The sequence below is a fragment of the Balaenoptera physalus genome, assembly GCF_965194825.1.
Source record: "Balaenoptera physalus genome assembly, chromosome: 1".
Lineage (NCBI taxonomy): Eukaryota > Metazoa > Chordata > Mammalia > Artiodactyla > Balaenopteridae > Balaenoptera > Balaenoptera physalus.
In genome coordinates, this window is record NC_138882.1 from 167,293,195 (window position 1) to 167,318,241 (window position 25,047).

A 25,047-nucleotide genomic window follows, 5' to 3' on the forward strand; every position below is an offset into this window, starting at 1 on the left:
TCACTGCGCTGCTCCAGAGTCTTCAGTGGCTCCCCATTTCCCTGAAGTGAAGTCTAACCAGCGTCTGCACGGCCTACAAGATCCCGCTGCCCGCCCCTGTGAGCACACAGGCTCACCTCCCTAAACCCAGAATGTGCGGGTCACCACCGTCCCTCCTCTCGCTTCCCCCTAAGTCTCCCCCCACCTCCACCCCACCCCCGCCCCAGTCCCTCTCAGCTAGGTCACCACTGGCAGGAAACCTTCGCGGACTGCTCAATTATGGGCCATCACCCCTGTGCTGCCCCTTCCCCGCACTGAGCACACCATGCCCCCCTTCTCGGTGACAGGGTCTGGGTCTGTGTCCCCATAGACGGGTCGTCCCCGAGAGCAGGGGGCTCCAGACGCAGGCACAGGGCGCGTGAGGGTGAGTGGGGACCGAGCTGCCCGGGATGTGCGTGGGGTGGGGGGGTGTCTGAGTCGGTCCCGGGAGGGAGGCGGCTGTCGAGGCCGGGCTGGGCGCGGACCTTGGCCGTGCCTGTGGAAAGAAGAGGGTGGAGGCCCCGCCCCGCCGCGCCCCTCCCGCCTCCCTGGCCCCCGCGCGCAGCCCGCCCACTCCGGCAGCCGCGAGGGGCGGCCGGCAGAGCGACGCGGAGCCCCGCCGGCGCGGACCCCGACGACGCCCCTCCCCGGAGCCCGCGCGCCCCGGGCCGCCCTCGAGGGCCGGGAGCGGCGCCAGGCGGCCGCCCCTGCAGGTAACCGGGGGGAGGCGGCACGGCTGCCGGGCTTGGGGGCTCCGAGAGCAGGACCCGGCCTGGGCTTCCCCCAGAACTGTCCGGGACAGCTGGGACGGCTGGGCCTACGCCTCGGACTCCGAGGTGAGGACGGGATGGGGGACTGGGCCGTGGGTCGGCGCTGGTATGCGGGCGCCCATCCCGTTTCCTGCTTCCCGGGGCAGAATCCCAGCTAAAACCCCCTCCTCCCTTCTTTCCCAGAAGCGGGGGCTCCAGCTTCAGACAGTCCTGGGTGGCATCCCTGACCATGTGTCTCGGAGCAGTCACTTCACCTCCGGGAGTCTCCCTTCCCACCTGTAAAATGGGGATGACAAAGCTTCCATCGCAGGATGGTGGAGCAGGGAGGACGGAGCAGTGGCCGTAGAGCCCCCTGTAGCCCCAGGGAGGGGAAACCCCTCAGCTCTCCTCTCCCCATCTCTCTGCCGATTCTAGTTTACTGGCAACCTCCCGGTTTCCCGTTTTTTCTGCTTCTGCCCCCAAGTTCCTCCTGTTCTAGGTGTCCTGGCAGCACCCCCCAAACTGGAGACTGGGGTTCTGAGGAATGTCCCTGCCAGAGGGTCAGCACCTTGCCGCGGCTCAGGCCTGAGACCTGCGGGGTTGAGGGGACTGACTCACAGCCGGACTGTTTCCCGGCTCAGAGGGGCAGGGGTCTGAGGGCCCCAGAGCAGCCTCCCCAGGTGTCTGTCCTGGGGCTGGAGACATAGTGGCCCCATTAGTCCCCGGGCGGAGAGACACTGTTCATCCAGAGGAGCCCATGAGTTGCGAGTCGGGGAAGGGCAGACCCTCTGAGTTTGCTTGTTGTGTGTATGCATGTGTGAGCCTGTCAATGTGTGCATTTGTGAGGCGTGAGGGGGACAGTGAGTGTCTGCCAGTATGTTATTAATGTGTGCGTCAGTCAGTGTGTGCTTGTGTGAGGTTCTCAGTGTGTGTGAGAACATGCTAGGCTTTTGATGCAGAAATACCACTGACCTCCCTCAGGGGACCCTGGCAACCCAGAAGTCCTTCCTCCTGTCTACCTTCAGCGTCTCTTACTAAGGCCTGTGCCCTTGTCTGGTGGCAGGGTCCATCCCCTCCTTGGAGTGCCCTTAGCGAAGGCAACCTCCTAGGGAGCTGCCTTGGGTGTTTGGAAGATCTGGGGGCTGTGGAGCTGGGATGGCTGGAGGGTCAGGCAGTCTGGGGTTCCTCTCTGGGGACTGAGCCTCACTGGCCTGAGTAGATGGGGGGCCCTCAGGGAGCCCATTCTAGAGCCCAGAAGAGGAGGTGTGGGGGGCAGCAACCTTGCAGTGGGAGTTGGTGGTCTCAGTCAGGGCATAGATGTCCCCACTGGCCTCTCGCTGGGCTGGTGAACACCGATAGACCCTTGGACACACAATCACCCCAAAACGATAATGAGGGCACACCACAGACAGACAGAGTCACGCACAGCTGCATAGCTACACTCCCTCCCATTGACAGTCATACACACAGTCATACACCAGAACATGCTCTGTTGAAACACATACCACCACAGATGCTGAAACAACAGACAGAGCACGCGCGTGTGGGCGCGCGCACACACACACACCACACACACACACACACACACACAAACTCCTACAGACACATGGCAGGCCCTACATGGCCCAGCCAGACGTACTCAGACAGGACAACACACGCACACTCACACTCACCAGGGTCTCTCTCTCCAGTTTCACTCTGTCCACCACAGTGAAAATGAATTTCTGCTCTTTGGCTCAGAGGAAGGGGAAAGAAAAAGGGAGGTGAAGATATTAAACAGGGCTGTCAGCCTGAGCACCCCACCTCCCCCCCTGCTCCGGGTCTGAGCAAGAGCAAAGGTTGGTTGCCCTACTAGTCCCCCAGCCCACTCCAGGCCCCCCAGTGGCACGCATGGGGCTGCCCTTGTAGGAAAGTGGGGCCTCAGATGAGCCAGTCCCATCTGTGGCCTGAGGCACTTACAGAGCCGGGGTGGAAGAACCAGAGGCACAGTGGCCTCTCATATGGGGTGCAGCTGTGTCTCAGGGTGCCTGTCGAGCTACATGAAGGGGAGGAACCTTACCAGCCGAAGTGTGTGTGGGAGGGGCCATCAGGGGAAGTGGCAAAGAGGTGACTCTGGCTGCGGTTTTCAGGGAGAACGAGAACTTTGACAGGTGCAGGGCGTGGAAAAGGTAAATGAGGGCATTCCAGTCAGAAGACACAGCGTGTGCGAAGGTGTGGAGGTGGGAAGCTGCAGAGTTCTCTCAGGGGAAGGTGACTACACAGTGGGAGACTGAGGGGGAGGGACTGACGACTACTTCGAGGTCAGATTTCCTAGGGCCTTGTCAGAGAAAGGGTGTGAGCTGCAGAGTGGTGCAAACTGGGAATCACTCTGGTTGCTCTGGGGGGAAAGGATGAAGAGGGATCTTACAGGCAAGGAGACCACTTAGGAGGCTGGGCAGAGTTCGAGGAGGAAGGTGATGGGGGCTGAGGTGGGTGGTTGCCATGGGGATGGGAGGCAGGTATAGATGGAGAGGAGTAAGGAGAGAGATTGGACAGGCCTCAGTGATGCTTGGCTGTGGGGATAGGAGAGGGCAGGCCAGGAGCCTTGTACTGGGTGGCCGTGGTCTGACCTCAGAGGAGTCAGGTCAAGGGGAGATGTGGGTTTGGACACCAGGATCTGGTATGCTTACGTGCAGGGGGCTGAGTGTCGAGTGTGGCCATGGGTCTGGGGGCTAGTTTAGTGTCTGGGAGACCTGGGTATGTATGTTTAGAAGCCAAAGAGGGTGTGTGAGGCCATATGTGTGCACACGTGTGCCCAGACATCATTTAGGGAAGTCACGGTCCCAGAAAGGGAATTCCAGGCCTGCTCTGTTCTATGGTGGCGGGGTGTAGACAGCAGATCCTGACCTCGGGAGTCAGACAGACTGGGATTACTTTCCGCGTGACTCTGGGTAAGGGACTTCCCATCTCTGTGCCTCAGTTTCCTCATCTATAAAATGGGAATGCTAATACTTGTCTCCAGGGTCCTTTTGCCTGCAGAGAGGTGAGGAGTGGTCTGAGGTCACACATGATCAGGGTGCAGTGCCAAGAACTTTCACCCAGACTTCTGATCAGAGTCTGTTACACCTCTCTGGTTGGATCCTGAGAAGGGAATGGGGAGGACCTGGCCCTGCTTCCGTTCAGATTCTTGGAAAGTTCTGAATTGAGAAGTGACTGTCCCCATGCAGGCTGAGATTTCTGGCTCTTGGAGGGCAGAAGTGGGTGGCAGAGGGTTACTGCCTCCTGGAGAGAGCCATGCCAGCACTGCTGGCTCATCTCCTGGATGGGATTATGGAGACTCAGAGAGGAAGTTGCCTCAGGTCACATAGCAGTCAGTGGCAGAACTGAGCCCTGAGGACAGGACCCTGGGTTCAGGCTTCCCTTCCTCTCAGAGGCCGCCCTCCCCTAGCAGGGGCTATCAGGAACCTGGAATGGAGGGAACCTTGTCATCTGAGGTTCTCTAATTTCAATTTTTTCTGTCCCCCTGGGGGAGGGTAACAATTAGAGTTTATTGGGCACCTACTGTGTATCAGGGCCTGTGTTTGCGTATCTCATTTAGTCCTTGTAACACTACTGCAAGGCAAGGGTCGGTAGCCCATTTAACAGAGGGAGAAGTGGAGGCTCAGAGAGGCCCATAAACTGGCCAAGCGTCCCCTTGCTGAGTGCCAAGCTGGGATTCACTCCCAGGTCTGTGAGGATGTACAACTCATGTTCTTCCCACCGACCTCCCGGGTCACTGCCCTCTACAGGGCTTGGTTTGGAGGGGAAAGGAATGGAAACTTAATTGTTGAGCATCTGTCCACAGTGTGCCAGGAATTTTCATACACAAGGGACTTTTTTGAGGGACAGGGAACATGGGGAGTAGCAGTCATGAGAAGGTCAGGCCCGGAGGGTGGCCAGGACAGTGAGGGCTGGCATGGTGTTTTGTAGTATCTCAGAATGCGCTGTGGTCCTGGTGGGTCCGTGAGGGTGGGCAACCTCTGGGAGCGAAGGGTCCTGGCCACAGGTCCCAATTCTGCCACTGGCTGTGAGCCTTCCCTGGATCTCCATAGTCCCATCCATGAGATGGGCCAGTAATGCCTCCCTGGCTCTCGTTGGAGCCTGTGGGGAGGAGCAATGTAGATTGTGTGTGTGGGTCATTTCTCCCTCCTGAAAGACCCCAGGAGGTTGACTGTTTGGTCCCCACCCCCATCCAGCATCCACTGCACTCACTAACCAGAAGCTCTCTTGTGTCTAGCCTCCTTCCCTCCCACTGTGGCGGCTCCTGGCCGCCACACAGCTCTGTGTGGGCCCTCCAGGCCATGCTCCCTCTGACAGGCAACCACGGCTCAGCTCGTGGCAAACATTCTTTTCATAGTTCCTGGAGCACAGCAAATCCGGCTGCTTAGCCAGGAATGCAGAGCCCCCTCCTGCAGCGGCGACAGGGGCTTGGGCAGGGGAGCCCCTGGAGGTCAGGCAGGACAGGGGTGAGTGGAGGACCCCTCCCAACCCGACACACACACACACACACACACACACACACACACACACACACACACACACACACACACACACACACACACACACAGACACACTGTGCCTCAGCTCCAGAGAGCTGCAAGGCTGTCCTCATTATCTGGGAACTCACTCAGCTTCAGTCCAAACTGACATCGTCCACCACTGGCTGGCTGGTGAACCTGGGCAAATGACTTCTCTCTGAGCCTCTGTTTCTTCATCTGTAAAATAGGGTTTATAATTTAACCTCACAGGGCTTTTGGGAGGCGTCATGGTGATGATGATAATAATGATAATAGGAAACATATATTGAATGTTCTTTATGCCAAGCACTGCTTGAAGTCGGCTACGTGAAATTAACGTGTTTAATCCTCTCCAGCGCTCTGCGAAGTAGGAATTGCTCCCATGTTATTGACCAAGAAGCTGAGGCACAGACCACTGAGGTCACTGCTAGTAAGAGGCAGGGCTGGGAGAAGACTGTGAGCAGCTGGCCTCCAGAGTGGTTCTTAACCCATCATGATTTTTTAGGCAAGACTCTTAGCCGAGGGCCAGCTCATGGTAGGGGCTCAGAAAATGGAGACTTCTCCCGTGAGCCCCACTCTGGGAGGAGCCAACTGTTCACCTCGTGGCCATCAGCATGTCAGGTTGGAAAGCTGGGATGGGGAAGCAGGCCTGGGATCCTGGCCAGTCTCCTTGGGCGCCTGCGCTCGCCGAAGTTGGTGGGGGATGGGGGTATAGACTGTCCCCCACACATCTGGCCTGGGATTTAGCTGGAGGCAGGCTCTGTGCAAGGAGGAGATGTCGCCAGGGGAGGGGCTCAGGAGGAGATTAGGGAAGGCAGCTGAGGGCGGAGGTTAAGAACAGAGTCCCATTGAAGTCGGCTCAGGCACTGCCCTGGCACACTCACCCACCCCACTTTCTATTTTGTAGGACCGCGGGAGTCTTGGTCAACTGGAGTGGGCTCCTGGGGCCCGTGATGGGAGCTGCTCACTCTGTCGCCAGCTGTGCTGGCATCTGGGTTGAGGCAGCACAGGCAGGGGTGGAGGAGAAGTGGGGAGAAGTACTGTGTCTGTGGTCTCCAGGAAGCCCAAGTATACAGGGGTTTGGCCATTTAGGGTCTGGGCAAGCCCCAAGGTTCAGATCCCAGCCCCAGTGCTTCCTGTCACCTTGGAGAATGGATGTCACCTCTCTGAGCCTCAATGCTCCTCCTCAGAAAAATGGGACAGCAATTCCCGCCTTATAGAGTTATGGGAGAGCACGATAAAAAATAATGCCTGGAGCATGTCTAGTGCTATGTCTGGTGCAGAAAATGTACTTGGGATTTTTAGAGACCATTATTTTTTTTAATTAAAAAAAATTTTTTTTAAGAGCTCTTTGACAAACATGCTTTTTATTTATTTTTATTTTTAATTTATTTTTTTGGCTGCGGTTGGGTCTTCATTGCTGTGCGCGGGCTTTCTCTAGTTGTGGCGAGCGGGGACTACTCTTCGTTGCGGTGCGCAGGCTTCTCATTGCGGTGGCTTCTCCCGCTGCAGAGCACAGGCTCCAGGCGCACGGGCCTCAGCAGCTGTGGCACGCGGGCTCCAGAGCGCAGGCTCAGCAGCTGCGGCGCACAGGCGAGACCATTATTATTAAGGGCTAACATGGGTGGAGGGGATGGGCAGCCAGCTTTAAGCTGTGCTTGAGGTCTTTTTTTTTTTTTTTAATTTATTTTTATTTTTATTTTTGGCTGCGTTGGGTCTTCATTGCTGAGCGCGGGCTTTCTCTAGTTGCAGCGAGCAGGCTTTCTCTGGTTGCAGCGAGCAGGGGCTACTTTTATTGCGGTGCACGGGTTTCTCATTGCGGTGGCTTCTCTTGTTGCGGAGCATGGACTCTAGGCGCATGGGCTTCAGCTGTGCCACACGGGCTCAGTAGTTGTGGCTCACGGGCTCTAGAGCGCACGGGCTTAGTTGTTCTGCGGCATGTGGGATCTTCCCGGACCAAGGATCGAACCCATGTCCCCTACACTGGCAGGCCGATTCTTAACCACTGCACCACCAGGGAAGTCCCTGTGCTGGGGGTCTTTGATTCTGATATTTAAGGCATTTCTCAGGCTGACCCCAGCCAGCCCTTCTCATCTCAAACCATCTGTGTTTGCAGAGGTTAAGAGCCCAAGCTTTGGCACCAACAGCCTAGGCTCTACCCCTCATGAGCTGTGTGACCTTTGGCCAATTACTTAACCTCTCTGTCCCTTGGTTTCCCACTCTGTAAAAATGAAAGACAAAGAACCTACTTCACTGGGTTGGTGTGAGGATTAAATGAGATAATTCATGAGAAGAGCCCAGAACCGTGCCTGGCACATAGTAGGTATACAATAAATGTTAGCTATGATTAGTTAGTTCGTTTATTTATTCTAATTATGTTCAGGGCATTCACACCTCCATACCCTCACACATGGTATTCCCTTAGCCTGGACTGATCACCTCTCCCCACTACCACCCAGTTAAATCCATGTTCATCTTTCAAAAGCCCAGATCCAACATAAGTCACTTCCCCTCCCTGAGCCTCATGGTGAGGGTGTGGGCTGGGGCCAGAGAAGCTGGAGTCAAGTTGGCCAGTGAGGACCTCCCACCCAAGCTCCATCAGCCAGTCTGGGCCCTCAGAGAGAGTAGCCTCATGACCCACCTCTGGGGTCATGGTGTCAGAGGGGCGTGGATGGAGGCAGGGCTCAGCTGAGCTGGAGAGAAGGCTTAGGAGCCGCTGGCTTCGGCATCTGGCTGCTTGTGCAGCGAGAGGGCTGGGATGTCAGAGTTTCCATGGGAGCGGGCAGAGGCGAGCAAGCAGCTGGGGGAGAGAGTGACGCAGCCGGCAGGCCTCCCTGCCAGGTGGGCTGGCTAGGCGTCCCCTCCCCATCTACCCAGGATTCATATCTGGGCTTGGACTACGACCCCAGCTCTGCTGTGTGACCTGGACTAGGGCTTATGATAGCCAGGCATCATGGTTGAGCCAGAAATGGGGACCTGGCCATCGAGGGCTGACCACATCATCTCTCCCTGCTCAACAACCTTCCATGGCTCCCCATTGCCTTCCAGAGATATACAAGCATAGCATTTAAGGCTCCTCACTAAATTGCCCGAGCCTTCTCAGCTCCTGCTTGTCCTCTCAACCCCACAGCACTTCTGGACCTTCCCTGTATCTGCCAAGCAGCTTCCTACTGCCTGAAATTCCTTTTCTTACTTTGTCTGCCTGTCAGACTCCTACTCACCCTTCAGGATCCAGCCTTAATGTCCTTTCCTCCATGAAGTCTTCCAGGGAAACTCAAGGGAGGGCAATATTTCCTGCTCTGTACTCCCACGGCCCAGAGACCTTAGTCAATTGTGTGATGGCCACTTGTCTGATGCCTCCAGCTAATTCGGGGCAGGGCATGGGGCTGAGCCATTTCTTTGTCCCAAGGCCTAGCCTCAGGTCCCCTACCTAGTGCGAGCTTCCCCAGGCAGGAACCCTAGTCTATAGTAGGGGCCACCCCAGCTTAGGGCCTGACAGAGTGTAGGGATTTCTCTGGTATGGACCCTGGCCCACAGAAGGGGCTTCCTCAGCCTGGGCTCTAGGACAGGAGGAACTCCATCAATCCAGGACCAGGTCCCACATGGGCATTGCTAAGTGCATGGAATGAATGAAGGGAGTCGATGGGGGACCCTGGCTCCCTGAGAGGAGACTGAGGTTGGGGGCCAATGTTCCAGCAGGGGCTCCTGGTAAAAAACCCATGGCAGGCGCTGGGGTGGCTGTGAGTTAGGGCAGGAGGCTTCGCCAGCTCCTGGCATCTTCCTCACTGTCTCCCTCTTTCATTCTCAGGCCTTGTCTCTGCTGGCACCTTCAGAGGCCCCTCCGACCTGAAAGGTAAGCTAGATTTGGGGGCAGGGCTCTCTGATATCCCCAGCTGGATGAGACCTGTGCTTGCTGCTATCTACCCTTGCTCCCTCCAGCTGCAGCAGATGCCCCTCCCAGGCTCGGGGTGGCCTAGCGGGCAGGTGACCTCAGCTCCCTCCGGCCCAACTTGGAAGCAGCTTTTTCTCATTTGTGAACTATTTCTCCCCTGCTCCTTGGCGTGGCCGTGTTTGCTTGGCCTGCCCGGGTGCAGTGGCCTGGCCGTGCTCCCGCCGGGCCCCCTCCCTGCCCAGCTCAGCCCCTCCTGCCGATGCTGAAGCTGCCGCCACCGCGCGGGGAAGCCGCGAAGGCCCAGGAATCTTGGCAGGCGGCGGGAGGCAGCGGGCGGCGGGCGGCGGGTGGCGCTCCGGAAAAGGCTGCAAATGCGAAACAGAAGGCGGGGTGGGGGGGGGGTGCGGACTGGCAGCTGAGAAGGCCCCGCCTGGCTCGGCCTGGGGCCTGGGGGTGCCTGGGCCTGGTGGCCCACCCATGTCCGGTCTCGGTCAGAAGCTCAAGGCCTCTTCTGGGAAATGAGAAATGGCACCAGCTGAGGCCTGAGCCCCCGGCGAGGAAGGGCCGGTCCCCTGGCCACCTGCCTGAGGATACAGTGTTGCCCTGGGTCCTGTCCACTGCTGGGCCTCTTCTGGTTCATCTCCCCCCGCCTGGCTGTCCCTGCCTCCCTGGATGCTTTGTTGCCCCGCAAGAAGCTCCTCCCCAGCGTGGTAGTGGGGTGGCTAGCCTCAGAGATGGGCAGAGGCTGGGGGTCTGGGAGGTAAACCTAGTTACCTGCAGGGAGGGAGGTTCAGCGCAAGCCCCCTCCAGCCCAGAGCTGAGAAGGACCCTGGAAGAGCCACAAAGGAAAAGGGACCCTATGAGAAGCCATCTTGCAGGCTTGGCTGGAGGTGGGAGGTGGGGTTGTCAGAGGCCAGGAGCTGGAGCACACAGGCTGCAGACTGTACTGAGTGCCAGTGTGCTGAGCCCCAGCTGGGGATGGGGTGGGGTTGGGGGAAGACATGCCCTGGAGGAGGAGCTGTTCTGCCTGAGAGAGGCACGGAAGGCTGCTTAGAGGAGGAGGCATTTGAGCTGGGTCTTAAATGAGGAATAACATGTTTGCCTGGAGGAGAAAGATAGAAAGAGCAATTCGGGCAAGGGCAGGCAGGTGGGCACAGGGAAACATCGAAAGCTTTGGGTTGTCTGGATTCAGGATGCTGGGGCTCAGGGCACAGTGGGCTCCTCTCACTCCCTAAACATGGGTGATTTCCCTAAGGGTGAGTCCATGGCCCTCATCCAGGCTGCAACAACCCTGCCAAAGAAGCCCTATTTTTATCTCCAGCCAATCTCTCTCCCTCCCAAGTTTCAGAACCACAGGTTCTCTGCCTCTTAGCTACTGCCCACCCCAGAAGCCCCTCAGTCTTCCTTGACTAGATTTTTGCTCTGCTCTCAGTTTGGAATATTCCACCATCACTTGCCCCTATGAGTATGTTGAACTGTCCTCTGTCCTTCAAACCTCCTTCCAATGCTGCTTTGCAAATTGAGGTCCCCTGTGGTCTGGGAGCCTCACCTGCAGGGGTGAGGGATGTTAGGACTCTTGAAGCCTGGTTGGGTAGACAAGGTGTGAAGAGGGCAGCACTCCTGTCCTGCCATCAACCTGGATGATAAGGTGTCCTCCAGGCAGCCTTGTCCCAGCCTGCCCACCTCCCTCCACCCCGCCAGCTCCCAGATTCCAGGCAGCCCTTTGGCTTTGGAGCGGTCCTCACACCTGCACATTTAAATTTGAGGGGTTCAGAGTCCCGGTGGCCTGTAGGACAGTGAGCTCAGCTCACGGGCACTGGGCCCTGCAAGTCTCCACCCAGACCTCGCGGGGCTGCTCGCGGATCGTCCACGGTGGTCAGCCCCAGACCTGACGTTAACATTAAGGCCATAAGTGCTGGCCTTCTAGAGGCTCCCATCAAGTGACCAACAGCTAGAGATTTCAGAACCTGGAACTCTGACAGGATCTAGGTACAAGGCACAAGAGAGGACAGAGAAAGACAGCAGAGAAAGACAGGGTCACAGAGGTGGGTGGACAAATGGAATGGTGACACAGAGATAGGAGGAGAGAGACACAACAGGAGATGCCTCAGATACCCAGGCAGGTGAGGATCTGGATTCAGCGACACAGAGACACAGAGGAAGGGACACAGGTGGACATGTCACATACCCAGAAGTAGAGGAGACAGAGTCCATAAGACTGGATTGGGGGTTTGAGGGTAAAGGAACAGGGCTGTCATGTACAGTTGTGCAGGTTGGTTACTGTTCAAGGGCACTCGGGAAAGGCAATGAGTAGGCCTGAGTTGGCTGGGAAAAGGGGTAGCCTTTTCTACTTGTGCTAAGGCATGGTATAGGCTGGAGAGATTCCATGTAAGGAAGGAAGGGTCAGAAGTATCAGAAGTGATGTCAAGATTTCTGGCCTGGGCACCAGGGAGTGGGGGAGAAGCAAGTAATAGGGGAGAAGGTAATGACAGCAGTTTGGGTGGAGGTGTATGAGGGACAGCCAGGCGAAAATGCTCAGCTCATAGTCAAACCCAAGAGTCTGGGGCTCAGGAGAGAGGTAGCTGGAAACAGATGTGGGAGTCCTTGGTGATGGGATTAAAACTGTGGGAGCTGGGAAGAGCTGGAAACTGCAGGAGAAACATCCAGAGAGAAGAGAAGAGGCCTGAGCCAGCTCCTTGGGGCAAGCCTGGGTCTGCAGAGTGGGCAGAGGGAAGGAGCAGAGAAGAATCTGAGGAAGAACCTTTCCAGGAAGGAGGAAAGCAGGGTCACAAGGCGGGAGTCAGTGCTGGCGAGAAGGAAACACGAGGTGAGAGGGTGAGGGGTAGAGACAGTTCTTTTGAGAAGCTTGGCTGAGAAGGGCTGGAGAGAGATGAGGGTGGCCAGGGGCGGGGGTGAGGCCTGTGTAGATGTGGACTGGAGAGGCTGGAGACTGGGGGAGGCATCCACAGAGAGTGAGAGGTCCCCGAGGAAGAGGAAGAGGTAGAGGTGTGGAGGGGCCCGGGGCCTTGAGTGGGAGACAGGACCCCCTTCATCTGCGACTCAGGAGAGGGGGACGGGAAAGGGCTCTCTGATCTCTGCAAGCTGGGAGAGAGGTGTGGGGGCTGGGAGGCTCAGGAACCCTGGAGAAGTCTGGAGCCACCCTGCTCAGCAGTGGGGGTGGGCATCATGCCCAGTGAGGGAGGAGGGCAGTTCCTCTGCTCCTCTCCAAGATCCATAACTCCATCCTTGTCCTGAGCAGGCTGTGTGACCCCTGGCCGGTGTCATCTCAGGAGTGGTTAGGGAAAAGGCCTAGCAGGCCAGAAAATTGACTTTAGGGAACTTCACAAGGTGCTGGCCTTTGGCAGCAAGTCACCTGAGGTTTTCAAGGGTTGGAGGAGATGTTGCTTTGCAGCAGGAGGAACTGAGGTCAGACTGAAGGGAGGACTTTCTGGCCACCGGGGTAACAGGACAAGGCAGCATGGAGGGGCTGATGGCTTAGACCATCTCAGTTAACCCTTTCACAGATGAGGACACCGAGGTTCAGAGAGGTTAAGTCACTTGCCCAAGATCACCCAGCTGGTAAGTAGCTTTGCTGGAATGGGAGTTCAGGGGCAGCCGGGACCTAGAGGGCCTTAGGGCCCCCCAGGGCTGGATCCCTGATAGGGAGAGCCTGAGCAAGAAATGCTGCTCACCTGTTGAAGTGGCAGTGACCGTGTTGGAGAGAGAAAGAGAGACAGAGAGAAATGAGTCAGGGCCAGAGACCCAGGGAGAGAACAGAGCGAGGCTGGGCGAGTGGGGAGGCAGGAGGCACCAGGGGAGCAAGTGGGGCAGCCGATCCCGCAGAAATGTCTCCACAACAGGAAGCGTCTCATAACATACCTGTGGTTTGGCCAGGCCCCGGGCTGCCTGAGCTCCCCGAGGCTTCCTCAGCTGCAGCCGCCCTTCTGGGGTGGGGGGCTTGGAGCAGCAGGAGCCTGCGCAGAGCTGCGTTCCATCCACCCACTGGGGGCGGGGTGGGGGTGCTGCCAGGGCCACGCTAGCCACACCCCTGCACCGTCTGTTGGGAGCCTGCGCCCCACCCTCCGGCTCCCCTTATTATCTGGACCTCTGATAGCTCACGTGTGAAATGGGATGGGGCGTGGGCAGGCCCTTAAATTCCATAGGATCACCTGGGCCCCCTCTGCTGGTCGCCCCCTGGGACAGGACCCTTTGAGAGGGGACTGGTGGGGAGGGGTCACTGTTGCTGATGCCCCTTCCCCCCAAAGCCCTGTCCAGCGAGAGAGGGGTCTGTATTCATGCGATGCTTCTTCCTGAAGAAGCATCCCCTTCTCAATTGATGGGGTCCATTCCCCTCCCCTCTCAATTGGTCTGAAAGACCCTGGAGCGCTACCCGCTCCCAGCCAACCTCCTCGGCCGCCCCTGGAGGAGGCCCAGGCTGCCACAAAACGCTGACTTGGACAAAATGCTGTTTTACGGGGATTTGTTGAAAAGGGGGGAAATCCCCGCTAAGGACTTGCAGCTGTCCAAACACCGCGTCTACCCTGCTGCCGCCACCGCTCCATCCCTTGAATTAGCGTCTCCTTTTGCATCCCATCTCCTGCCCCTGCCAGCCCAGCCCCTTCCCAGCTGCCCTGGCTCCTGCCTTCCTTCCTAAGAGGTCACCAGAGAGGGTGATGGACTGCCCAAGGTCACACAGCAGAGCCAGGCTTGAGCCTCAGGGCCCTCCCCCAACCCCTGACACCCCTGCTTGGCCGCCATTCCCCACGGGGAGACCAGGAGCAAGCAAATGGATCAGCTGTTCCTCCCTGTGTGCCTCTATTCCCCATGCAGGCAGTTCTTAGCTGAAGATCCTTGATTGAGACCACGTGAATGTCCCACCTGTTCCTGTTCTAGCCAACAGATAAGCCCATCTGGCCTAGGGAGGGGGCTCCCAGGGCCGTGTGACATGTATCTGTGCAAAGTCCTGGATGCTTCCGGGAGTGAGTTATTGGTGTGATCATTAAATCTGACAGCAAATTGAGCTCATCAAACATTTATGGAGCATCTCTGTGTGCCAGCCAAGTCCTGTGCTGGGCATGGAGTCGGGGGAATGTGGCGGGGAGAGAGCAGAAGAGCCAAAGAGGGAAACAAGAGCTGTGAGGGAGACCTGCAGGTGTCAGAGGAGCCGGGGGGAGGCATCCAATAGGCTTCCAGGATGTCCAAGAATGAGTAAGAGTTAGGAGGTGGAGAAGCAGTAGGGTGAAATGAACATACAGAAGCCAGAGAGCCTGGGGAGCCTCAGTTGGGGGGGCGGGGGGGGAGAGGTGACAGTGAGCAGGAGTCAGGGGCTCAGGGGCGCCCAGGCTCCCTCGGCTCTGATGGTGGCCAGCGCTGGGGGACAGTCCCTCCCACCTGGGCTGCCATGTCGCACCATTCCAGGGCCATCGATTCTCAGCCCCTTCTCTGGCCAAGCCCCCCACCTGGAGTGGCATAGCCACCTCTCCTCTAAGAGCTAGAGTAAGTTTTCCCTCCTCAAACCCACAGGCAGCTTGGAGCTGGAAGCTCAGTTTGCTTCTCCCTCTGTCTAGCTTGTGCTCTCTGGCGCACTCTCCCCCACGCCCTCCCCCATGGCAGTCTGTCCCAGCGGTTAAGAGCTCAGGTTCTTAACAGACCTCCGCTCAGATCCCGGCTGTCAGCTGTAGCCAGTGGGCGCATCACTGTACTTGTCCGAGCCTCAGACTCCTCATCTATAGCAAGAGGAAGAACAATAGTTCCTTTTTCCCAGGGACCTTGTGGGAATTAAATCAAATGCAGAATGTGCAGCACTTAGGCGGTGCCCAACCAGAGGTGTGAGCTGTCAGCCTCACTCAGACACCCCTCCCTCCAGAGGAAACACCTGCTCTGGGGTCCTGCAGCAGATCAGCCCCACCTCCACGATGCTGGCGGTGCTGGCATGGGGCAAGTTCAGGGAGCCACAGGGTGTAGGGTGGGGATGCTTCCTGGAGATCCACCTTGCCAAGGAGGAAAGAAAAGTGGGCAGCTGGCGGGGGCCCTGCCCCTGCCCGGGCTCCTGAGTGGACTGGGGGCTCTTCCTCTGGTGCCCGGCCTGCCTGTGCTCCTCCACAGTTCTCCCCACCCCAGACACCCTCCCAGCTGAGCCTGAGGCTGCCTGCACCCTCCATCACCCCCCATGCCCAGTGAGGCCTCAGCTCAGCATGGGAAGGGGACCAGGGCTCCCCAGAGCCAGGGCTCTCTTGAGTCCTCCTATGGTGGCGCCATGACCTTGGCCTCTGGCCCACCCAGGCCAGAGCTGCTCACTCCCCTCCCCCTGCTTCCTGCTGCAAGCTCTGCCCCTCCACCTGCTCCCCCAACCCTCTGCCCCCGTACCAGGCAGAACATTCTGGCTCTGTGCTGTGTGAGCACCACCTCCACCCTAATAGCCCCCCAGCTCAGGTGGCAAGTGCGGGAGGGCCCTTATTCCGCTCCGGAGAGGCCGCATGGTGTGGTGGTTAGGGATTGGGGCTCAAGAGTCAGACTGCCTGGGTTTAGGCTCTGACTGCACCTCAGTTTCCTCATCTGTAAAACAGGGCCGACAAGCCTCACAGGGCTGCACGTGGATGGAACATCAAACAAACGTTAGGGCAGTGCATGGCCAGAGCCTCCATCAGCAGTAGCTGAGTGCCAGGCCTACACGGTGTGGCCTCATGAGGCCCAGCACCAATCATGGTGCAGATAGAGCAGGTGGCCTGTGTTGAGGGAAGGTGTTCTGGGCAAGATTCTTAGTCTAAGCTTCTGTTTCTACTTCTATAAATTAGGGGATTATAATTGTATGAACTGGTGGGGGGATCATTAAGAGGATTAGCGATGTGAAGCTGGTGAAGCCCTGCCTGGCACGTGGGGAGCCCTTAGGTGGCAGATGTTACCATTATGCTGGGGCTGAGAGAGGCTGAACGACCTGCCCAGGGTTACAGAGAGGTTGATGGCAGAGCTGGGTTGGCAGTTTCACCGACCTTCTCTGGAGCCCCGCGTTCATTCCTGCAAAGCCCTGAGTGATACTGAGTTTGGAGGAACACCACACTGCAGCTCCAGACTCAGCCCCACGTGCATCCCTGGGTGTGTACAACCCACCTGCACTCCCTCCTGCAGCCAGGCGCAGGTGTGGAGAGGCCCCTGGGTGGGGTGAGGGGAGCCCGGAGCAGGGATGCCAGGGCAAGTGGGACTTTCCTGGGGTGTGTGAAATGCCAGGCTAGTCCACTGTGCAGATATTGATGGGTGCTTGCCCTGAGGCACTATGATATCTAATTATCACAGCCGCCTTGAGAAGCAGGTTGTTAGCCTAGCTTTAAAAAAAAATTTTTTTTTAATTTGTTTTATTTTATATTTTTGGTGGCGACCAGAGACCGAACCCGTGCCCCCAGCAGTGGAAGCACGGAGTCCTAACCACTGGACCGCCAGGAAATTCCCTAGCTTAGCTTTTTTTAAAAAGAACTTTATTGAGATACAATTCACATAGCATACAACTGGTTCATTAAAGTGTACGAATCAATGTTTTTTTTAAGGTATTCACAGAATTGTGCAACCATCACAACAAGCAATTTAGAACATTTTCATCACCCCTAATAGAAACCCTGTGCCCATTAGCAATCACTCCCCATTTCCACTCCCCCCAGCCCTAGGCAACCACTCATCTGTCTACTTTCTGTCTCTATAGCTCTACCTATTCTGAACATACAAATAGAATTAGATAATATGATTTTGTGACTGGCTTCTTCACTTGGTATAATGTTTTCAAGATTCATCTGTATTGTAGCATTTATCACTATTTCCCTTCTTTTTATTGCTGAATGATAGTCCATTGTATGGATATACCACACCATCCATTCATCAGTGGATGCACATCTGTGTTGTTTCTACTTTGTGGCTGTTATGAATAATGTCACCATGAACATTCGTGTACACGTTTTTGTGTGGACATGTTATTCCATTTTACAGATGAGGAAACTGAGGTTCACAGAGTGGAAACCTTTTGCCCAGGCTCCCCCAGCTGGTGAGCGGAGGACTCAGGCTGGCCATCCAAATCTGGAGCCTGTGCTTCTTCCCAACCTAGGCCTTGTTCTCAGAGCTGAGCTAAATGCTGTGACAGGGCTAGATGAGGACACAGGAGTGAGGGGTTAACTCTATAGAGGAAGGGGTGACAGCTTCCCTGGGCCTTAAAGGACGAGTTGGAGAGAGGAAGAACACTGCAGGCAGAGAAATAGCAGGTACAAAGGCCCAGAAGTGTGAGGCTGCCTGGTGTCTGGGGCAAAGGTATGGGGGAGGGGAGAGGCAGAGAAAGGGGTGGCAGGTGATAGGGTTGGAGACGCAGGCACCCACTAGGTGATTAGATTTAAAAGGCCTTGAGGGCTTCCCTGGTGGCGCAGTGGTTGAGAATCTGCCTGCCAATGCAGGGGACGCGGGTTCGAGCCCTGGTCTGGGAAGATCCCACATGCCGCGGAGCAACTCGGCCCGTGAGCCACAATTACTGAGCCTGCGCGTCTGGAGCCTGTGCTCGGCAACGAGAGGCCGCGATAGTGAGAGGCCCGCGCACCGCGATGAAGAGTGGCCCCCGCACCGCTATGAAGAGTGGCCCCCGCTTGCCACAACTAGAGAAAGCCCTCGCACAGAAACGAAGACCCAACACAGCCATACATACATATATACATAAATAAAAAGAATGTAAGCAGACAAGAATAGCACTAAAAAATAATAATTAAAAAAAAAAAAAAGGCCTTGAACGCCATGCTGGGCACCAAGGACTTTTTTTTAAATTTTTTAAATTTTTGGCTGCATTGGGTCTTCGTTGCTGCGCACAGGCTTTTCTCTAGTTGTGGCGAGTGGGGGCTACTCTTTGTTGCTGTGCACGGGCTTCTCATTGTGGTGGCTTCTCTTGCTGCGGAGCACAGGCTCTAGGTGCGCAGGCTTCACTAGTTGTGGCACATGGGCTCTAGAGCACAGGCTCAGTAGCTGTGGCGCACAGGCTTAGCTGCTCCACTGCATGTGGGATCTTCCCGGACCAGAGCTCGAACCTGTGTCCCCTGCACTGGCAGGCAGATTCTTAACCACTGTGCCACCAGGGAAGCCCTTTTTTTAAAAAAATCAATTGATTTTTGGCCACATGGCTTGCGGGATTTTAGTTCCCCGACCAGAGACTGAACCTGGGCCCTTGGCAGTGAGAGCACGGAGTCCTAACCACTGGACCGCCAGGGAATGCCCACAAAGGACTTGATCCTGAAGGCAGTGGGGAGCCCCAGAAGGGCATCGACATAATGTGAGGTCAGAGAGACAGACCTTAGTCAAATCCCAGTTCTGGGACTTCCCTGGTGTCACAGTGGTTAAGATTCCACGCTCCTAGGGCTTCCCTGGTGGCGCAGTGGCTGAGAATCCACCTGCCAATGCAGGGGACACGGGTTCGAGCCCTGGTCCGGGAGATCCCACATGCCACGGAGCAACTAAGCCCCTACGCCACAACTACTGAGCCTGCACTCTAGAGTCCACAAGCCACAACTACTAAAGCCCCCGTGCCTAGAGCCCATGCTCCGCAACAAGAGAAGCCACCGCAATGAGAAGCCCGCGCACCACAACAAAGAGTAGCTCCCGCTCACCGCAACTAGAGAAAAGCCTGCACGCAGCAACGAAGACCCAACGCAACCAAAAATAAATTAAAAAAATAAATAAATTTATATGTTAAAAAAAAAAGAATCCACGCTCCCAATGCAGGGGGCCTGGGTTCAATCCCCGGTCAGGGAACTAGATCCTACATGCATGCCGCAACTAAGAGTTCTCATGCCACAACTAAGGAGTCTGCCTGCTGCAACTAAGACCCAGTGCAACCAAATAAATAAATAAATATTAAAAAAAAAAAAAAATCCCAGTCTGCTGCCTAGAGACCTTTGCATTAGTTTTGTCATCTGGAAAATGGGGATGACAATAACAATACCTCGTTAAAGTGTTAGGAGGATTAAGTGAGCTTCCATCTCTAGAGAGCTTAGCCCCTGGCTGGCAGAGAGCCAGCCCAGCACATGGTACTGGGTATAATCATCAAACAGTTTCTGGCAGAGGTGTGCCAAGGTTAGAGATGCTCTGAAAGGGCATCTGGCTGCCAAGTGAATGGTTAGGGGGTGGCTGTTGTCCAGGGAGGGGTCCTCGGTAGACTTGGGGGGGGCGGTGATGGAGAGCTATGGGCAGGATTAGGAGAGGTTTAGTAACTTCTGCAAGACTCTGAGACTTTGAGCATTGCTTGTGAATAATATCTATATTCTGATCTTTTTGTGAGTCCCCGGGCCTGATGCCAAAGTACCCATGGGCTGGCTTGATGGCCCCTCTCGTTCCTCCCTGCAGCAAGCCTAAGGACGCCATGCGGGGGGCTCTGACGTCGCTGCCTTCGCTGCCGCCACCTCTGCTGCTGCTGCTGCTGCTGCTGGGGTGCGGGCTGAGGGCGGCCGCCAGCGGTGGAGCCGCCGGGGCAGCGGGCTACCCGCCGGTGCAGTACGTGCAGCCCATGCACAAAGGACCCGTGGGGCCGCCCTTCCGCGAGGGCAAGGGCCAATACCTGGGTGAGCACCTCCCCGCCCCGCCCCGCCTCGGACAGTGCTGACCCCCAACTCCCTGCCTCCCGACCTCCACCAGCTCTTCCCAGGCGCCCCCGCCTCCGGCCACAGCCCCTCAATCCCCACCAAAGGCTTTCCCATCTCCACTTTCTTCCTGATGCTGGTCCGGGGCGGGTGCAGAAGTGGGGTGCAGCTGGCTGGCGGAGATGGGCATTAGGTAGGGGGAGGGGCGGGAAGGTTTGTGGGGAACTGGGGGGGGGTGTCGGCTCCGATTGGCTCTAAGGAGGGATGCTGGTGCCACCTGGTGGCCATTCCATCCCGGTCATGCAGGGATGAGAAGCTCTTGGGGAAGGCCCAGCCTGGGTGGGTTGGGTGCTAAGAGCCCTGGGGTGGATACCCTGCAGTTCCCAAGGTGGCCACTGAACCACCTAAATTCCATCCTCCATGATAGCAGGGAGGGAGAGACCGGGAGTGGTCTTCAAGAACAGATACAGAACCTTGTCTTCTCAAGTTGCACCACATGCTGGTATGGGGAGTGGGAAGATGGGTCCCCTATCCCCACTATCCAGGCCCCTGACGGCCCCTTCTCTCTCTTTCTCTCTCAGAAATGCCTCTACCGCTGTTGCCAATGGACCTGAAAGGAGAGCCTGGTCCCCCTGGAAAACCTGGGCCGCGGGGTCCCCCTGGCCCTCCTGGCTTCCCAGGAAAACCAGGCACTGGAAAACCAGGGCTACATGGGCAGCCTGGACCCGCTGGCCCCCCTGGCTTCTCCCGGATGGGCAAGGCTGGTCCCCCAGGGCTTCCAGGCAAGGTTGGCCCACCAGGGCAGCCAGGGCTTCGGGGGGAGCCAGGGATACGAGGGGACCAGGGCCTCCGGGGGCCCCCAGGGCCCCCTGGCCTACCTGGGCCCTCAGGCATTGCTGTCCCTGGAAAACCAGGCCCCCAGGGGGTGCCAGGGCCCCCAGGATTTGGGGGGGAGCCAGGGCCCCAGGGAGAGCCTGGGCCCCCAGGTGATCGAGGCCTCAAGGGCGAAAATGGAGTGGGCCAACCAGGGCTTCCTGGAGCCCCAGGCCAGGGGGGTGCCCCCGGACCCCCTGGTCTCCCTGGTCCAGCTGGCTTGGGCAAACCAGGTTTGGATGGGCTTCCTGGGGCCCCTGGAGATAAGGGTGAGTCTGGGTCTCCTGGGCTGCCAGGACCCAGGGGGGAGCCAGGAGCTTTGGGCCCAAAAGGGCCCCCTGGGCTGGATGGTATGGGGGTACCAGGGTCAGCAGGGGTGCCAGGGCCACAGGGCCCACCAGGGGCCAAAGGGGAGCCAGGCACCCGGGGCGCTCCTGGCCTGATAGGCCCCACTGGCTATGGGATGCCAGGGCTGCCAGGTCCCAAGGGGGACAGGGGCCCAGCTGGGGTCCCGGGGCTCTTGGGGGACAGGGGCGAGCCAGGTGAGGATGGGGAGCCGGGGGAAGAGGGACCACAGGGCCTTGGGGGTCCCCCTGGACTTCCGGGGTCTGCAGGGCTACCTGGCCGACGTGGGCCCCCAGGGCCTAAGGGGGAGACGGGGCTTGGAGGACCCCCAGGAGTGCCTGGCATTCGGGGTGACCAGGGGCCTAGTGGCCTGGCTGGGAAACCTGGGCTCCCAGGAGAGAGGGGGCTTCCAGGGGCTCATGGACCTCCGGGACCGACTGGGCCCAAAGGCGAGCCAGGTTTCTCGGGCCGCCCTGGAGGACCAGGGGTGGCAGGAGCCCTGGGGCAGAAGGGTGACTTGGGGCTCCCTGGGCAGCCTGGCCTGAGGGGCCCTTCTGGAATCCCAGGACTCCAGGGTCCAGCTGGCCCTATCGGGCCGCAGGGTCTGCCAGGCCTGAAGGGTGAACCAGGCCTGCCGGGGCCCCCTGGAGAGGGGAAAGTGGGGGAACCTGGCATGGCTGGGCCTACAGGGCCTCCTGGGGTCCCAGGTTCCCCAGGACTCACGGGCCCTCCTGGGCCTCCCGGACCTCCTGGGCCCCCTGGTGCCCCTGGGGCCTTTGATGAGACTGGCATCACCGGCCTGCACCTGCCCAACGGCGGCGTGCAGGGAGCTGTGCTGGGCAAGGGGACCAAGCCCCGGTTTGGGCTGGGCGAGCTGTCGGCCCACGCCACGCCCGCCTTCACCGCTGTGCTCACCTCGCCCTTCCCCGCCTCAGGCATGCCTGTGAAGTTTGACCGGACCCTCTACAATGGCCACAGTGGCTACAACCCGGCCACCGGCATCTTCACCTGCCCCGTGGGCGGGGTCTACTACTTTGCTTACCACGTGCACGTCAAGGGCACCAACGTGTGGGTGGCCCTGTACAAGAACAATGTGCCAGCCACCTACACCTATGACGAGTACAAGAAGGGCTACCTGGACCAGGCGTCTGGGGGCGCCGTGCTCCAGCTGCGGCCCAACGACCAGGTCTGGGTGCAGATGCCCTCGGACCAGGCCAATGGCCTCTACTCCACCGAGTACATCCACTCCTCCTTTTCAGGATTCTTGCTGTGCCCCACATAACCCATGCTGCCCCGGCCTCCTCCTCTTCAGCGGTAGAGAGACCTTCTCACTTACAAAGAACCTCCATTTAAAGAAAAAACCAAAGGCCGAACAGAGGCGGGAACAGAGGCGGCCGCGGCCTCGGCCCGAGGAGACTGAGTGGGTTTCTCCCTCCGCGCAGGCTGAGGTTGTTTCTGGAAGAAGGTGGCCTGCGTTCCTCTCCCCCGAGTGTCTGTGCAGCATCGGGGCTGTGCCCCCCCTCCTGCCTTGCCTGGCCCGCAGGCAGGGCCCCGGGACGCTCTGCCCAGCTGGTGGAGACCCCTGGCCCCCTGTGAGTGCTGGGCTCTGCTGGGCGGCGAAGGGTGCTGCTGCTCTGTGAGTCAGAGCTGAGAGGGGACTGAATGGCCCCACCCATTCCCCCGGGGAGACATCTTCCCAGCCCTGCCCTTCCTGCCTGCCCGCAGACGGCCCCTGCTCCAGGAATGGGGCAGGGCCTCCCTCAGTTCCTGGCTGGGGCTCTTCCGGCTGCCCCGGGCAGGACCTCCAGCATAAGACGGTGGGGCCCCTGAAGAGTTTTTGTTTCTCTCCAGGGGAAGGGAGAGGAGGGGGACCGTCGAGGTGGCCAGCGTGGACACCCTGTCAGGACTGCCACCCTAGCGGTGGGGCGGTGGCATCAGGCCTGTCCCTGGCAGGTACAGGCGTGTGGCCCCTCCTGCAGGCTCCCAGGAAGTGCCAGCCTCCCTTCAGTGCTCAGGCTGCAGCCATGGGGAACGGTGGTGTGTGAGGGGTAGGGGCATGGGTCTGGGGCAGGATGGCAGCTCTTCACGTTTGTCTCCATCCCCCAGGCTGCCCCCACCAGCTCTGGCTCTGTTCATCATGAGGCCAGCCACCCAGGCCCCTAGGGACCACCACAGGCAGGCACGAGGCAGGATGGGCAATCAGCGAACATGAGTATTCCTCCCTTTCTCTCCTTTCACCTGCTGGGGGAGGGCTGATTTTCTCACACAAAATTGTAAGGGATCATTGCCACCCCCAAGCCCAGTATCCCCAAGGCAGAGAGCTTCTTGTTTGCCCTCAGAACAAGGTGCACACAAGCTTGGGGATGAAGGCCACCGCCTGCTTTTTCTTAATAAGAGCCATATGATGGGTATGTGTCGACTACAGGGGTTAATCTGCTGGGGCTTCCTCTCCTTCCACCCTCTGGTTCCAATTTCCTGTCCTAGGCAGGATTAGGGCCCAGGAGGCTGAGGTTCTGAGAAAAAGGGTGCCAACAGGCCCCTTTGGAATGAGTTGGATGTTTCTGCCATTTTCCCCAATCAGAGCTCCGCCCTGCAGGAAACAGGTAGGACCCCCTCCCATGCCCTCAGCCCCTAGTTCAAGCCGAGTGGATAGAGCCGAGGACCCAGCGTGAACCTGTTCCAGTTCTGGCCCGTGCCAGCCTTCCTTCCCATGTTGAGGAAGGAGGCTGGCCACTGACTTTTTTTTTTTTTAACATTTTTATTGGAGTATAATTGCTTTACAATGGTGTGTTAGTTTCTGCTTTATAACAAAGTGAATCAGCTATACATATACATATGTTCCCATATCTCTTCCCTCTTGCCTCTCCCTCCCACCCTCCCTATCCCACCCCTCTAGGTGGTCACAAAGCACGGAGCTGATCTCCCTGTGCCATGCAGCTGCTTCCCACTGGCTATCTATTTTACATTTGGTAGTGTATATACGTCCATGCCACTCTCTCACTTCGTCCCAGCTTACCCTTCCCCCCACCCCATGTCCTCAAGTCCATTCTCTAGTAGGCCTGCGTCTTTATTCCCGTCCTGCCCCGGGTTCTTCGTGCCACTGACTTCCGACTTGTTACTCTGTGGCTCCTCAGGCCCGTCGCCTGGCCACAACTTCTCCAAACAAAGCAGACCGTTCGCTTGCTTTAACTTTCAAAAGGAGAGACAAAAACCCAAATCTGCCCAAGTGGCACTTCAAGAGCAGGTTTTGGCTACGGTTCCTGGTGGGTTTCTTATTCATCGGCACCCACGGGTACTAAGTCTCAAATCGTACCTCGTGGGGCCATCTGCTCAGCCTCCTTCCTGGGTCAAAGCCACTGCTATCTGGCCTGTTAGGGAGGCTTCTGTTGGGCGGAAATGCATCAGCTCCTAGTGGGAGCCCAGGGCCCTGAGGAGGGTACAGGGAGCCAAAAAACAAAAAAAACAAACAAAAAAAAACAACAAAAAAACCCAAAACTGTTTCACAGAACTGTTTCTGCTAAATGTCATTCCTGAAGCCTTCGGGGAGAGGTGGGTGGTGTTTCCGAAATATTTATGGGGTTTCCAGGTGTCCACTTAACTGACTAGCTTTGATAAACTATGTCAGGTTTTAACAAAACTACATTACCTTGTGCATTTTTATGTTCTGATTCCTCATTTTTTTAAGATTAAGGTTTAAATGTTTTCCATTAGTAATTTCATTTCTAACCTGGTATAGGAGCTTAGTTCTCTACATACCTATTATGTACCCTGTGTCACAGAAGATTCGGGAAAAATGCACTTGGGAATCAAAGAAAATGGGACTTCTTTTTGAAAAGAAAAACAACGGTATTGACTGTATTGACACAATCTCAATAAAGCCTGTTGAACAAACAGCACTGTGCTGAAATTGGCATTGATTCAGAGGTGTCTCGAGCCTCTGGATTTCATAAAGCATCCAGGGAGCTCTCTGGGGCTCTTGCTCTGCACCCTCTCAAGGAGCGTGCATTCCTCCCAGCCAGGGGTTCTGTCACCACCGCATCAGAAAT

General features: G+C 57.4%; 1 protein-coding gene across 4 annotated transcripts; it reads left to right on the top strand.

Moving 5' to 3' along the window:
* The first annotated feature begins 642 nt into the window (after positions 1–642).
* Positions 643–24,894, top strand: COL8A2 (collagen type VIII alpha 2 chain). 4 transcript variants are annotated; one of them, XM_082415853.1, is made up of 4 exons: positions 643–731; positions 9,111–9,155; positions 19,551–19,765; positions 20,365–24,894. In XM_082415853.1, exons 3-4 carry the CDS (start codon positions 19,567–19,569, stop codon positions 22,281–22,283), a joined length of 2,118 nt encoding a protein of 705 aa, XP_082271979.1. In that variant the 5' UTR covers positions 643–731; positions 9,111–9,155; positions 19,551–19,566; the 3' UTR covers positions 22,284–24,894. The 4 variants fall into 4 exon arrangements, with proteins under 4 accessions (XP_082271979.1, XP_082271980.1, XP_082271978.1 ...); XM_082415854.1 differs by lacking the exon at positions 643–731 and adding an exon at positions 760–854; XM_082415852.1 differs by lacking the exon at positions 643–731 and adding an exon at positions 5,379–8,143.
* The last annotated feature ends 153 nt before the right edge of the window (positions 24,895–25,047 follow it).